This window comes from Pseudopodoces humilis, chromosome 4 (genome assembly GCF_049639895.1).
Source record: "Pseudopodoces humilis isolate 2021_Gansu_Grassland_sample_001 chromosome 4, ASM4963989v1, whole genome shotgun sequence".
Classification (NCBI taxonomy): domain Eukaryota; kingdom Metazoa; phylum Chordata; class Aves; order Passeriformes; family Paridae; genus Pseudopodoces; species Pseudopodoces humilis.
The window spans coordinates 49,855,970-49,872,503 of record NC_142203.1 but is presented as its reverse complement, the minus strand read 5'-3'; the positions used below and the strand labels follow the sequence as shown (position 1 = coordinate 49,872,503).

Here is a 16,534-nt window from a genome sequence, read left to right as displayed (position 1 = left end):
TGTGAATGGCTTTTATGATTTTACTTATGTTGGAAAATACATCTCTTCTAAGTTTTTGCAGTTGTTAACATGTCTAGACTTCAGCAGAAGACTTTTATTCCTCCAGCTTTTCGATTTTCATTGTTTCTAGAGAAAACATTCAAGTGCTGCAGTTATCATCATTGAAAGGGCCCTGCAGTTAATAGTGGTGGTAAGAATTACTTGAAAAGACAAGTTTCCGGCCTCTTGGCTTTTGTCACATTTTTGTGGACAATTTTCAAGACACTATTTAATAAAGGGATTTGCTCTGTTTTATAATTGTTGAGCATTAAGTGTAGCAAATGCTCAAAGTGTAGCTTCATTCTTAAGGGGAAGGTTCTTGAGTTCTGACTAGTTCTTAAGGGGAAGGGATAAGAAAGTGAAGCTCATTTTCTTGAAAAATATGCATGATCTCTGTGTCCTTAAATACTGCCAGTGAATGGTGCAAGTTACCATTCAGAACTATGAATGGCAAAGAATGAGGGATGGAAAAGTGCAGAGTTTACTTTTCATTCAAAGGAAGGCAGCAGCAGGGGCGCGCTTAATATAAATTTATCTCATTTGTAGGGGGAGTACCACAGTCATGTCTCGGTTAAAGTTTCAGAATGGCAATGATATGGTCTTGAAATACCTTTGGGGTTTTTTGAGAGGTGGGGTGGCATGTAGTGTATTTGGTCGAATACAGCAGCTAAGCATTTGAATTTAAGAATATGGTTTTGAAACGTTGTTCAGTGAGCATACATGGGATGGTTACTAGTTTGGGTAAATGTTTTAGTGAGACTAGGTAGGTCTCACTAGCTATATAGTAAATACTCAGCATTGCCCTGAATGGTGTTTAGCATCTGGCAAGGATCACAATCAGGGTAGTGATTCTCATGTACATTACACCGTAATTGATCTGAAATTGTTTGGGATACAGACACTAAAGAGCCTTAAAACTGCTAAGCTATTACTACTTACTCAGTTACTACTGACATGTAGTATACTATAGTTAATCCCACTTTATACATCAAATGAGAACCATGTTTAGTTTCACGGGATAGGTTTCTTTTTAACTCCATAAAAACATTCTCAAAATTTAGATTAATCAAATATGTTATATTGTGTCATACATTTGCAACATTTAGAATTAGAGCCAATCTTTCAGTTACTTATCCCTTCAGTTTTATTCTTGGGGGCGGGGTGAGGTGTGTTTTGGTTTCCCTTTCATTGCCTTACATAATGCTTTCCGTTTCTCTAATGTCTTGTAAGTCTATGACTTCTTTTCATTAAAAAATCATGTGTTAAGACCTGCAACTCTGATATGTTTTTGTAGACCTTCTTTGGTTTAAGGTGTCAGATGATTAGCCTATAGCTTTCAGCAGTTTAATTTTCACAAGTACATGATAGAACTCCAGTTCTTAGCCCTCTTACTGGACCCCTATAGAAGCAAACCCTTTTTTGAATCAAATTTAGTAAGCTAGTTGTTGTTTAAGACTGAAATATGTTTTATTTTCATAAAGGGTTATGTGGTTTTATGTGTGGAGTTGATTTTTTCTGATTGTCTTACACGCAGTTCAGATGTGATGAAAGGAAGGTGAGGTCTGCCACTTTCAGTAATTAAGTAGATGTTGTTCAGAACAGGAGGAAAGAAAGGATTTTTTTTTTTTTTTTCCTCCTGGTTTCTTGTGAGAATTTCAATTACTTCATTATAAGTCTTTGAGGAAGTGGGTACTTTGCCTTTTTTCCAGAATTCTTTTGTCTCTTAACATCATTTTAGGTTACTTTTATTGTCTTTACCTGTTATTTTTTCCATTATTTTTTTGCCTTCTTACCCTAAAGTATATTGTTTTATTGTCAAGTTTTATTTAGATATGACGTACTGTGACTTTGACATTATAATTTTTCCTCCTACTCTCTTTTGACCTGTGTCTCTTTCTGTCTTCAGAATATGTGTGTCAATACTTGCAGTTAATCCTTTTGTTCTGTCAGTTTTAAGGCGCTTAACCTGTTTCCCAAATCTAACGCTGGTACCACATGGATGCATAGCACTGCAGCACAGAACAATGCTGCGTTGGAGGCTGTGTTTCAGCTGGGAGCGTCAAAGTCCAGTTAAAATTCTGGTGCTGCTGAAGAGTTGATGATCAACTGAATTTTATAGTTTCTGATCAAGTAGGATTGCTTGTCAGTTACCATTAGCATAATTCAAAGTGGCTGAGGGAAAAGAATATTCTCCATTTCTGTTTTATTTTAACAGTATATGTTTGGGTTTTTTTCTAACTGAGTTATTCAAATGGAAATGGCTGGTCATTGTCCTAGTCATTATAACTTTCTTTGTGTTGCTTTACTCCTAATTTTCAATCAGTCTGAAGTCTTAAAATCAATGCTCAAATCAAATTATCTTTGGGAAATATCAAATATCAAAATAATATATATATCAAATCAAATTATCTGATTTGGGAAAGTTGGGGGAAAAAAAATCTGCTGTTATAAGCTGTTTCTAAACTGAGAGGCATTGTATTAAATACCATGCAGAGAAAATCTTGTAATCTAACAGTGAGGTATAGGACAACAGAACAGTCTTCAATGAGAGAACATAAAGGAAGAATGAGAAATTTAAACAAGGATATATAACCAGATATGATCTCAGTGTGACAATTTTAACCCACAATATTTTTCTTAATATTTTGTGAAAACAGTTTCCTCTTCATATATGCTTCTCTGTTCTTCATGTAGGTATCATGCCAGTGTATCATAACATGTTTGCACTCATGAATGAAGCAGACAGAATGTGGTATCCCCCAAATCACATCTTCCATGTGGATGAAACAACCAGACTCATCCTAATTTACCGGATAAGGTAATTAAGTAAAATGTTGTACATTTTTCATGGTAAAACAAGACTGTGTGAGAAAACACAGCCAATATGATATTTAGTTGGACTGTAGTTTCTCTTAGAAGTTATGGATAGATTGCTGATGTTTTCTGGAAAGCAGGGAGCTAAAAGAATCAAAAATATTGGAGTGATCAGAATTATGTGCTTTAGTAATTTTCTCTATCCCATATGTTTACCAGTGTCAGATGCCAGGAGAAACAAATAATAAAAATATACTAGAAGTAAAAGCAATCCCTTTCTTAATAATGGTACATCTCGTCTCCTCTGTGCTTGCATGTTTGAAATAAGTGGCAGTTTCTGAAATGCAGAGTAATTGTCCTGTGTAGCCAGGCATGTTTATGCAATACAACCATTTTTCCCATACCTTATAATTGAGTGTGGACAACTAATACTATAGTAACAGTTTTTAATTTGTAAATGGCTCAATTTTTTTACATTATATAATTGGGCCTGTTTTTTAGGAGCTGCTTCAAAAGAAACTAGAAGACACTGATAAAATTCTCTGTATTCTGATTAGTGAGAATAACTTAGCAAAGGTTCTCATTCCTATCAGTACAGTTTATCACCCTGCTTAAATACTATACTTTAAAACGCCAAGAACTGCATCTGAGGTCTTCATTGAGTAACTGGGGTTCCATAGCGGTCCTCCAGATCAGCAGCACTAGTTACACGTATATGAGAGCTATATAATGTCTGATATTGGTAACCAAAATGTCTTGTTTATTGACGTTTGCTTGAATTTATTTCCTGCCAGGTTTTATTTTCCCCACTGGTATTGCAGTGGCAGCAACAGAGCATACCGGTATGGCATTCTTCGCGGTGCAGAAAGCCCCGTCCTTGACGATCTTGTCATGTCTTATTTATTCGCACAGGTATGATTTGCTTGCTTATTTTTAAATGCAGATTGGTAAAGGTTATTAGTATTTATTCCCTTTCCATCTTCTCCTAGTAACTCTCTAGGCTCTTGAAAGCTTGAAGCCCTCTCAAGCTGGAAATTAAATTCCATATCCTATTGTGTATTTGGAGAGATGAAGTTCAAAACAGTGCTTCTAAGCATGATAGCAGCTGGTATTCCTTATGAATAAGTACATCTTTTTGTGGATGAAGTATGTCCTTCAGTCTTTAAAAAACCAAGCCAATAAAACCCCCTAAATATACCAAACACAAACAATCAAGCAACACAACAACAGCTCCCCCCAACAACTGCACCCCAAACCTCTCTTCTTGATAAGCAGCAGTGCACCAGTTTTCATTTGCTTTTTTGAATTCTTTCTCAGTGGCGAGCTGATTTTTTGGATGGATGGGTACAGATGCCTGTTACTCACGAAACACAAGAGGAATGCCTTGGAATGGCTGTTCTAGATATGATGAGAGTGGCCAAAGAAAAGGACCAAACCCCAATGGCTATATACAATTCAGTCAGGTGATTCTGTAATTTGTAACTGTTCCACATCTGTGATGCCTAAAGGTTGTATTTTTGCACATTAGTATCTAGGAGGAGGTGTTCAGCAGCTGGCATTTGATGTATTCTAATGGTTACATAATTTTACCTATTATGTAAACTAGAAATTAATAGAAAAATTGAGTCATGATGCCCATTCATGATTTGGAGACATGGATTTGACTCTTAATGAAAGGTAAGGCAGCAGCTTCTTATGTAAGAAAGTATATAAGCAATGATTTTAGGTGAGACACCTTCTGGATGTCATCAGATGCAAGCCCCTCTTCTTGTCAAAGCCAAATTCAAAGTTAGGTGAAGTGACACAGGGCCTCATCCAGTCAAGTTCTGAAAATGTCCAGGTGTGGAGATTCCCCTGTATCTCTGTGCAGCTTTGTCTTGTGAATGACCATAGTCATCGTGAAAGATTTTCTCTGTACCTAATCAGTCTCCTCTGTGATACTGGCAATCCTTTCTTGTCCTTTCACATTATTAGAAGACAATTAGTAGAACACCATACTTGAGCCTTCTTTTCTCCAGGCTGAACAAATCAAGCTCCCATATGCCTCTTGTCTCGTGTCATGCGCTTCAGGCTCTTAACCATCTTGGGCAGGTCTCTGCCAAAATTTATTGAGCTTATCAACTCACCTGGGTGTACCAATCCTATCAGTTTCTACTCCACCTGAGTTAATTCTGTCCCTGACATAGGAACTTCAGTGACAACCAACCGCAGTGTTGTATTCTACCACCTGTATTTTAAGCCAGGAAATCTGTCCTTTATCCATGTAATTGCCATGCAGTATCCTCTTTATAATTTCTGCACCAAACAAAGCAATTTTGTAGCTTCTGCTGCCTTACCTTAGAACTTCACTCATGAAAGAACAGACATCTTTAAATTTATGGAAAATGCATTATATAGTTTATGTTGCAATTGAGTAAGGGGAAAAAAATGGAAAATACTACAGATCTAAGAAAGGATCTTTGCTATCCTACAGTTGAAAAAATACAGTACATTTAGAAGAAAAGGTGTTTTAATGTTGACTCGTTTAGCACAGCACTAGTTATCTTCACTGTATTTAATGGATGAAATTAGTAGTTTTTTTGTCTGGTTATGTATTCACAGCTACAAAATGTTTCTACCTAAATGTGTGCGAGCAAAAATCCAAGACTACCACATTTTGACACGAAAAAGAATAAGGTACAGGTTCCGCAAATTTATACAGCAGTTTGGCCAATGCAAAGCTACTGCCAGAAACTTGAAACTTAAGTACCTCATAAATCTGGAAACCCTTCAGCCTGCCTTCTATTCAGAGGTTTTTGAAGTAAAAGAACCTGGTGGAGGTCCTTCTGGAGAGGAAAGTTTTGCAACTGTTGTAATAACTGGAAATGGTGGAATTCAGTGTTCAAGGGGAAAACTTAAAGACTGTGAGACACTTGGAGAGCAGGTAATTTTTAAAAATTATTTCAATAACTGTGCAGTTTGTTATGGAACAGAGTAGTAAGCTTGTTTTTAGAAGTTCTGATTTACCTCAAGCAATTTTGTTGGCAGGTTTTACTTCACAGTAATGATACAACTTCATTGTAAATAAACAAATTCATTGCATAAACAGTGCAAGATTTTAAAATTAGATTTTAAATACTATAGAAAAGATGTGTAATACTCCCCTGCTTGACATATTAAAAATGTGGAAACGTAATGACCATGCCCCCAGATGTAGATAAAATGCAGAAATTCCCTAAATTCTCTTTGAAAGCAGGGCTCTAAGGGCTCCAAACAGTAGGCAAATTCCCCTATACCTCTTTCCTGCTGCAGTTAGACACCTACCAGTGTCTCATTTAGCAAATTTGAAATTACATCTGTGTGACTGTGGAGTCCATATAGTCTTTGTTCAGGAATTAGGTGCTTAATGTCTCCTGTAAGTGCTAGTAATCACGTACTGCTGCATTTTTATTTATCAGTATTGTTTTGTGTGTGTGTGAAATTTCCCTTCACAACTGTTCACTATGTTGAGTTTACCAAAACCTGATAGAAACTCAAAGCAGTGTACATTGAGAGTGAGGGAGTTTTCCAAAGGTAAAAGTAAAGGCTAAGTGGAGTATATGCAAGTTTTTACAAATAATCACATCAGTTTGGTACTTCTGATTCATAGAATATAGCAGGCAAGACCAAACTACAAAAGGTTGTATATTTACAATATGCTGTAATGGTATGTAAAATTGCTATATGTTAGTGGTTTTTTTTCAATACTTAGCAAAAAGTAAATCTGATTACATGCCCATATTTTTTAAAGCATGGTGTTCTTAGAATATTTGTAGATTGACAGCTACCTCATTCATAGCTGTTTTGTATCAGCCCTTTGCCTTCCCTAATTTTCCTGTAAGTGCCTGTTGCTCTGGCAGAAACTATCATAAATGTCAGATCTTGTGATTTCCAATTTTAGGAGTACAAAATATATGCGTGCTTAGCTCTTTGGACTTGGTAACCAAGCCTTTAGTAAAAAGTAGTGTTTGAAGGAATCATATTTTTTGATAAAGATTGCCAAATTATTTTTTCATAATTAAAAATATTATCATTCTATTATTGACAGACACTGCATATATTTTAACTGGTAAAGAAACTATTTATAAAGTTGGTTTTGAAAACTGAATTAATTAATATAGCTGCTTGTAAACATGATTATAACTAATTTAAGTAAACTTTACTGATTAATTGTCATTTAGATACTGAACTGAAAAATAATTTTTATTTATTTGTATATAATGACATATGTAGAGTAGATTATGAAGATATTTGTTTTGCAAGCTTACATTTTCAACAACCAGATGAACAAATAGATAGGACTCAGAGGACAGCCTTTTCTTACTTTTTTTTTTTCTTCATTCCGGCTGCTGATTTTGCAGCTTGTATCACTCTGAATGAAGTCATGACATTTTGTATTGTTAAATGGCTTTCTAAAACTGTTTAATCAGCATGCCAATAATCTCACAAACCCCCACCACCAAAAAAAACAAACCCTCTCAAAAAAGTAGTCCTAATGTTCCACTGTTCACAAAATACTACAGAGGAAAGAAATAACTACAATTATAAAAACCCAAACCCATATGGGGATATTTCTGTTCATGGTTCCTGCATCTCTGTCTGGTCTTTAATTTTAATTCTCATCCTAGTGATGATACCATAAAGAAAAAAATCCTTCATTTGCTTGTAATGGCATGTGTAAGGTTTTATAATCCTCCTTGTTGCTGGCTTACGAGTTCAGAGATGTAGGAGTTCCAATGCTGAAAATAGGTGAGGCTTTTTAATTGCCATTTATGTTATTACTGAAATTATATAATATTTGTTGCAGGATTTACAAACATACTGTGATTTTCCTGATATCATTGATGTCAACATTAAGCAAGCGAGCCAAGAAGGCTCCAGTGAGAGAAGAATTGTCACCATTCACAAACAAGACAGCAAGAACCTGGTCTGTTTACTTAGTTTGCTGTTCTTTCAAATAGATAATGCTTTGAGCAGGCTGTGTGATTGTTGTACACATAGTGTTGTACAATCTGTGACCATATTAATTAAGCAGGACGTTAAACATATATCAGCTGTGTAAGGGGTCTAAAAACACTAAAAGTGTTCTGCATTCAAGGCTGTGTGCTTGGAATGAAATAGATATTTATATCTGAGGAAAATTTCTGGTACACAGATTGGTTCTTTTGTTTATTAGTCTTAAACCTGAGTCCATGGTTTCAGTTCTCAAGTGTGCTGTTTCCATGGTGTCCTGATAAGCTGTCTGCTAGAGACCAATACATTGAAAAAGGCTTCAAAATGCTCTGAAGAATCATAATACAAAATAAGTACCAGGATAAAGTTAATGTTATTGCTTTTACAGTGTACAGTTCTTTAAAGAGCTTAAGAAAGTATTTTATACACAAACGTAAAAAGTTTTTTACTTGAACTACAACCTGTCACAGAGTTGTGGGGTGGGCTGACCCTGACTGGGCACCAGGTGCCCACCAAAGCTGCTCTAACCACTCCCCTCTTCAGCTGAACAGGGGAGAGAAAATATAATGAAAGGCTTGTGGGTCAAGATAAGGATAGGTATCACCCACCTATTATCTGTCATGGAAAACCAGAGTTCACTCAAGGAAATTAGTTGAACTTGTTGCCAATCAATTCAGAGTAGGGTAATGAGAATAAAAGATCTTAAAAGCGTTTTTCCACCACCCTTCCCTTCTTTGTGGGCCAATTTTATTCCTTTTTCTCTAACTCCTTCCCCACAGCAGTGCAGAGGATTGGGAATGGGAGAAGTGGTCAGTTCATCACATGTTGTCTTTACCTCTCAGTCTTCCTCAACTCATCCCCTGCTCCAGCAAGGGATCCCTCCCATGGTGGACAGTCCTCCACAAACTTGTCCAATGCAAACTGTTTTCACAGTTCTTTGTGAACTGCTCCAGTGTTGGTCCCTTCCACGAAGTGCAACTCTCCAGGAACAGACTGCTCCACACCTCCATAGGGGCCCATGGAGCCACAAGTTCTGTCAACATGATTCAGTCTAGGCTTCCCATGGGATCACAACCTCCTTGAGGCACATCCCAATTCTCCAACGTGAGGCTTTTCACAGGCTGCAGGGGAATCTCTGCTGCACCATGGATCTCCATGGGCTGCAGAGGCACAGCTCCCTCACCATGGCCTGTAACATGGGCTGCAGTTGTTTCCAGGTCCTCTTAAAAAGGAGTTTGAAGACTCTTAAATTGTTGACACTTACTCAAAAACACCAGCTTTTTTTTATTGCTCTCTAGCAAAGAACTTGCTAAATAATTGTGTTCAGCTACTAGGTATGTCTCTGGTGTCACAGGCAAACACAAACTAAAGCCTATCCTGTTGGGTTACACTACTAAATGAAGTCTAGTGTGACTCAAAAAATGCTTCTCTATTTTTGTTTTATTTGCAGCAATAAGTATGTTGTCACAGATTAATTTAATTTTGCCCTGCTTTTATCTGTTATATTGTACATAAGACCTTTTTGACACCCATTTTCCTTTGACCACTACTTTTTTCCCTGGTCCTTTCCAGTGTACCTGTGTTCATAGTAGTAAAAGGTCATCTTCTGTCTATGATCCAGCTCAGGGTGCCAGTTTTTGCTGACAAGTAGTTAAGTTTTCAAGCAGGTACTTTCCTGGAGATTTTTCTTTTCTACTTGAAGGCAGACTTATAAATCTTTGGTAAGTGAAGGCTTTCCTTTAGAGAAAAGAACAGCACACACACACTCTGCAGTGGCAGTGCAGTAGGTTTCTGCATCTACTTTTTCCCTTTCAGATATTCTTTCTTATTGACATTCCTCTGCTGTTTCATTTATTTAGACTAAGGCTTTTTTTTTTTTTTTTTTAAGGCAGATTTCATAGAATCATGGAATGGTTGGAGTTGGGAGGGACTTTAAAGGTCATCTGATTCCAGCATCTCTGCCATGTGCCAGGACACATCCATTAGAGCAGATTGCTCAAAAGCCAGTTCCAGGCATAAGCCATCCACAAAGTCTGTTTTGTTTTGTTTGGATTTGATTTTGAGCATTGAAGGTTGCTATCAAGTTTTGAATGATAACAGGAAGATGGAACATACAAACATCAGTTTAAAACTGTTTTTATTCATATTTTTAATGTGCACATATATGCGTATCTTTTATAGTATTAGCATATCCAGGAACTTTTTGTTGCCTATTAAAAATTGAAATTCTCTCTCCTTTCTGCCCCCCCCACATTGTTCTCTGGCAATTGAACAGGAGGCTGAATTTCAGTCATTAAGAGAAGCTCTCTCCTTTGTATCATTAATTGATGGATATTACAGATTAACAGCAGATGCCCATCATTATCTCTGTAAAGAAGTAGCACCACCATCAGTCCTTGAAAATATCCAAAGCAACTGTCATGGGCCAATTTTGTAAGTATTTTTTTCAGTAATAAGACAACTGGATATTATTTTTTGAAGATAAGCTTTAGTTGTCTGTGAACTGTGGTAGGCATCTTAAAATGTTTTTTTAATTGCGCTTATGTAATGTAAAATGTTTTATATTTTTCCTCTTATTTTTCACTTAGTGAAATACAGTGCCTTCTTGGCATGGTATAAAAGTTAAGTGGAAATGTCATTCCTTCATATGGATAGAAATAGTGAGTTAAAAGGCTTGTTTAAGAGCAATTTGTTCTTGTAATAACGAATGTTGTTTTATTTCAGCTCTTTCTTCTTGTTAGCCATTTTACTGGTTACACCCACCTTTTTCACCCACACAAATGTTTTGCTAATTTAAGCTTATTTCTTAGGCAATTTTATTATCGCTTCTTTCATAATGCATGTCGAAAATCATATAATAAGCTGTGAGGAATATATTTTTTTAGTCCTTAATATTTCTTATTGGATAAATAATTGTGATGGTTTAGTATCAAACAGTTTTAATATACTGCTCTCTACATAAGGAACCTCCCTATATATTGGAAAATAAAGGGCAAAGAGATTAACTTAAAGAAAGCTGTACAAAATTGAAAGTTTTAATTGCTGTTCTGTTAGGTATTTGTTAATATTGCTCATTACCCAACCTCTTATACCTCTGAATTTTGCAATTATGCAATATTAAACATTTTCTTTTTACTGTAGCATGGACTTTGCTATCAGTAAACTGAAGAAAGCTGGTAATCAGACTGGTTTCTACGTACTTCGCTGCAGTCCTAAAGACTTTAAAAAATACTTCCTTACCTTTGCTATAGAGGTTTGTATTCATTCCATCTTAGTGCCTATTTAATTTTTTTTGTGATATAACAATGAGCCTGAGATGTTCAGTAAATAATTCTGAAATTTCCCTCCAGAATGTTTGTCTGATATATAATATATATTATATATAATATTATGATATATTATTATTATATACAATTGTTATATATTATATATAAAATAATATAGATATAATATAGTTATTATATTATTATATATAGCAGATGTATATAATATCTGCTCTATTCTATAGCTATTTTTGTCATGTGGGCCAACTTTCAAGGTCTTGTGAGAAACACTAGAGTTGGTACAGTGTTGCTAATGCACATACCACATACTTTGAAGCCCAAGACAGGCTGAAGGAAGAGAGCTTAAGAGTTCTGGAGATAGTGATGTGGGTCTTGGGACTGTGATAAATGTCTGGGGAGATGGAGCAATTTGATGGGTTTTCTGTTTTTCTTTTTTTTAAGTTTGGGGGTTTTTAATTGAGTTTTTTTTCCCAGGGTTTTCTATACACCTCCTCTCCCCTCACGACTGGGGCTTCATTAGATTGAGTGCACACCCTTGACAATCTGAGAGTGCCTCCTTCACAGGTTCCTCTGGGTTTGGGTCCTGTTCCCATCCCCAGTGCTGGGCCAGCCATACTATTTGGCAGCTGTTACATCAACACAAATGTCCTAGGTATATCTGGTGTTAGCTAGAGAGAAAGCCACCCTGGAAATGCATACGGTTCTCATGCAGCCAGAGAACCAGATGTACCTCTTCTCTCTGACATTGCAGCTAGTGATAATAGAATGCTTTAATATTGCTGCTAAACAATTGCATGATCTTGTTTCAAGAATGGATTTTTCTTTAATTATATTAGCAGAGCTACCTTTGTGTTTTTAGCTACGGAAGGTAGCACATTAATTTTCCTGCTGGTGAACAGCAAGCTAACAAGCTTCCCAATACTGTTAGAGATGGGTACATCTCTGAAAATGACCAAGTAATGCTGATGTGTGAATGGAGAAATGTTATGTTCAGTCAATGAAGTATGTTTGGTAGGGAATTTTGTAGACAAAGAAATCAGTTCCTAAACAAGTTTAGAGAGACAAAGTTGAGAGTCGGGCTTGTGAGAGAGGACTACCATTGCCTTAAGTGACTTTGCTGCAACTTTTTTTTCTTTTTCTGAGTTCTGTGCAAGTCATTGGAAGGCTTTTTATATTCAGAATTTGTTGGAACATTTGCTGCAATATTGAGATACAGGACCACAGAAGCACTCTTAAGAGCTCATCTTGTTTAAAAATGCTTAATGGTATCTTTTCAAGAGTCATTGTGAAAATAATTCATTACATACTAAAAATATGTATTAGGAAGTGATTTCTTAGAACTGTGCTGGAGATAGCAGGACTACAGCTGGTATCTCCAAATGCCTGCCAAACAAACATGGAGTATAAGCATTAGGGCTATTGCTCCCGACAGAATTTTGTTTTGATATCAGGGTGAATAAGCTTTCATTAATAGCTCTGAAGGATTTTTCCTGGGATCCATTATCTGTTTTCTCAGTTCCATCTTTACAGATTCCATTAACATTTGTTTTTCTCTAGCATCAACATGCTAGTTCTAATGATGCAAGCAGAATCTTATTTTCTCAGAATCAATATTATATAGTAAGAACAAAATAACAAATTATGATCATATTTTCCTGAAACATCCTTTAATTGGTAGAGTGCTATACATTTAAATAAGCTTTCAAATATTAAATATTAAATATAAATTTCATTTTTAATGGAAAAATTTTCTGCAGCGTGACAGTACTACAGATTATAAGCACTGCTTAATTACGAAGAATGAGAACGGAGAATATAATCTTAGTGGAACCAAGAGAAGTTTTAGTAATCTTAAGGATCTCTTGACCTGTTACCAGACAGAAACTGTCCGTTCAGACAGCATAATTTTCCAGTTCATCAAATGCTGTCCTCCAAAACCAAAAGGTAAGAGAGAGATTATTTCTTAGCCCAAAGTTTTCTAACTTCTAGATTAAAGACTTAAAAATGAGTTAGTACTAAATGACTCTCAGGTAGATGCATGATACAAAACTGGGAGGAACTGCTTGTACCCTTGAAAGCAGGGATGCCCTTTCAAGAGATCTCAGCAAATTAGAGAATGGGGCAATCACCAACCATATGAAGTTTAACAGGGACAGGTGCTCAATTCTGCATCTGGGATGGGGCAACCCCAGATGTGCAGACAGGCTGGGGAATGAAATGCTGCAGTGCAGCACCATGGAAAGGGACCTGGGGGTCCTGGTTTGTGGCAAGCTGAACACAAGTCATCAGTGCCCTGGCAGCCAGGAGGGCCACCCGTGTCCTGGGGACATCAGGCACAGCATCAGCCAGGCAAGGGAGGGGATTGTCCTGCTCTGCTCTGAGCTGGGGCAGCCTCACCTCCAGTGCTGGGGACAGCTCTGGGTGTCACAATAAAAGAGAGATATAAAACTATTGGAGAGTGTCCAAAGGAGGGCCATGAGGTTGGTGAAGAGTGTAGAAGGGAAGCCATATAAAGAGCAGCTGAGGTCAATTGTTCTGTTCAGTCTGGAGAAGAGGAGACTGAGGAGACACCTTATTGCAGTGAGCTTCCTCACAAGGGGAAAGGGAGAGGCAGGCACTGATCTCTTCTCAGTGGTGACAGGATCCAAGGGAATGGCCCGAATTTGTGTAAGGGGAGGTTTAGGTTAGATATTAGAAAAAGCTTTTCACCCAGAGGGTGGCTGAGCACTGGAAGAGTGACTCCAGGGCAGTGGTCGCAGCACCAGTGTGAGAGTTCAGGAAGTGTTTGGACAATGCTCTCAGATACGTGGTGTGACTTGGGGGTGGTCTTGTGCAGGGCCAGAAGTTAGACTTGATAATCCTTGTGGGTCCTCTCCAACTCAGAATATTCTGTGATATATTTGTGTGGTATTTTTTAAATTTCACGGACCTATTTAGTCATCTTCTTAATCATAGTTTTCAGTTCCAGTATCTGCCAAATTTTCATTTGGTGTAAGATAGTAGAAGAAGCAATTATGATAGCCAGTTTCATGATTAGAAGCAAAACTAATTTTTTTAGTTTCTTAATTGCAGTGGATCATATGCAGCAGCATTTCTCCTTATGGCAAGTGTTTTCATGTCTTGAGAAGGAAAGAGCTACTGAGAGGATGATTTATCTCTCAGAATACTTCCATAGGCCATGGAACCAGCAATGTCAGTGAATTTCTGTCTCTGTTGATCTTAGCTGAGTTATGCCAGTCAGCAGTGTGGTTTCAGCTCCTTTTTATCACTGAAAAGAACACATGGAATAGAGCTCCTGCCTGAGGAGTGGATTTTTCTTGAATTTGCTTTTAATTTTTTTGCCTACCTTTGATATTCATATCTTTCTCCTTTATAAAATTTTAAATATCTGCCCTTCTAAGTATTATTATGTACAGTTTATATTAATATTTGTCTCTGTCAAAGTTCCTATTGAAAGACAAACTTGCCAGAACAGACTATATGATATAACTTTTACTTCTCTCAAATTTGATTGAAAATAGCCAATGGGTTCAAAACCATAGAAAAGATATAACAAGTAAGTATGGATGCACATTATAGAGAATAATTTTGTAACATTATTCCATTGAGATCAAACACATTTATGCATAAGCGTGATAAATTACTGAATAAATATAATCATGGATGTGAGCAGACACCCACAAAGACATACTTTTCAGATTTAGTTTTAGTATCGGACTTGCTCTGTTTTGTGCTATAGAAGAGGGTAATTTACATCCCTGTTTCCATCCCCAATTTTATTACAAATAGTGCAGCAGTTAAAACATGTTTGTCAAAAGTAAGAATACTTAACCAAAAATTCATGAGTGAACCTACATGACTTTGCTGATTAGAAAACATCAGATTTTGATTTGAATTAAGTACTGTGCAGCTTTTAAAATACACTAATCTCAATGTGATATCTTGTTTGTGTTTAATTAGGAGCCCCTCCTAATCCTTCCTAAGGATTGAATTAATATTATAAAATAAATTATAATTAATATAATACCATTATTAATAATATTAATAATAATTTATTATTTTATATCAATAATACTATTAGATCTTATTAAATTAATAATCCTTCTGAAAATGTATTGGTTTAGTTCTATATTTTACAAATTTACTTTGGTTTTCCTTTCCCTCTGTCTTCTCCCAGATAAATCAAATCTCCTAGTCTTCAGAAGCAATAGCGTTTCTGATGTACCTTCATCACCTACGCTACAGAGACACAATAATGTCAATCAGATGGTCTTTCACAAAATCCGTAATGAGGACTTGATATTCGTAAGTACATTAGTTGCTTTTTCCACTGCAGAAGTTGGGTTTAATATACACCCAAGTTTTATAAACCTCAGTATGTGTTTAAAAGAATCTTATCTGAGCTAGGAGATTTTGCTGTGGTCTTTCCTTAGAGTTGTGGAAAATAATTTATTTTATTTTCCAGTAATGCAAATAACTATTTTTTTATAATTAACTGCAACAGCAATTATTTGGTTCTAGAGATGTCTAAATATATATTTAATGGAATTGCTTCCTCTCTGGTTCTTGCAGCAAGTTATTTTCTGAGATCCTTGAGCAGTCAATTAAAAAACAAGCAAAAATTAAGATGTTTCTGATATAGTTGTTTCCTTTCCTCCTCAGCTGGACTCTACAGCCAGCACACCTCTAAAGACTTGCATATGCTTAAGCAGGGGTGGGGTTTTTTTGTGATGTCTTTTAAAACAGGCAGATATTTTAAATTTTTTTTCCATCTGTACCCTTCCTTCCTTCCTTTCAGGAGGAGAGTCTTGGACAGGGCACATTTACCAAGATTTTCAAAGGTGTAAGGAAAGAAGTGGGAGACTATGGCCAGCTCCATCAAACTGAAGTTCTTTTAAAGGTGCTGGATAAAGTGCACAGAAACTACTCTGAGGTTGGTGTGATTGTTGACTGCTATGTAACGTTTGTCCATGCTATGTTGAGCATTACTCTTTTTCCTTTCTTGAGTATTACCTATTTACTTCATAAATGAGTATTTGTTTTATGGGAGAGGGTTGTATATTGAACCAAGCTCATGCTTAGACTTGTGACACTGGGAGTATGGATTTGAGACTGGCTTTGGCAAGTACACCTAGGTACTTTATTTGCCCTGCTCCCACCACCTGTGAGAGAATTCACAGCTACCCACTGCAAACTGGAGAACAGGTCAGTTACACAATTAAAGTACCAGAGGAGGGTTAGGCCACAGGATTGTCTTAACCAGTAAATTCATTATTTACAGTTGAGGGACCACCATTTATGGAAAAACACTTCCTCTGGGTAGACTGTCAGATTTTCCAGTAAAATCAAGTAATCAGAAATATTTATGTATGGGAAAAACTTGCCATACATGGACTCACCCATAATCACTGAGCCTTCTCACTTTT

The 16,534-nt window shown here is 36.5% G+C and overlaps 1 protein-coding gene across 9 annotated transcripts in view; it reads left to right on the top strand.

Annotated features, from left to right (window-relative positions):
* JAK2 (Janus kinase 2) overlaps positions 1-16,534 on the top strand; it is an 86,371-nt gene that overhangs the window by 43,437 nt on the left and 26,400 nt on the right. For 8 of the 9 annotated variants that reach the window (XM_014252286.2, XM_088054047.1, XM_014252283.2 and 5 more), the window contains 10 exons: positions 2,734-2,857; positions 3,648-3,765; positions 4,171-4,316; positions 5,455-5,776; positions 7,679-7,798; positions 10,100-10,257; positions 10,966-11,077; positions 12,866-13,052; positions 15,286-15,413; positions 15,907-16,041. In XM_014252286.2, coding sequence (XP_014107761.1) covers positions 2,734-2,857; positions 3,648-3,765; positions 4,171-4,316; positions 5,455-5,776; positions 7,679-7,798; positions 10,100-10,257; positions 10,966-11,077; positions 12,866-13,052; positions 15,286-15,413; positions 15,907-16,041 — 1,550 coding nt within the window. Of the gene's footprint in view, positions 1-2,733; positions 2,858-3,647; positions 3,766-4,170; positions 4,317-5,454; positions 5,777-7,678; positions 7,799-10,099; positions 10,258-10,965; positions 11,078-12,865; positions 13,053-15,285; positions 15,414-15,906; positions 16,042-16,534 lie in introns of those variants that run through there. The other variant, XM_088054050.1, reaches the window with a different exon arrangement.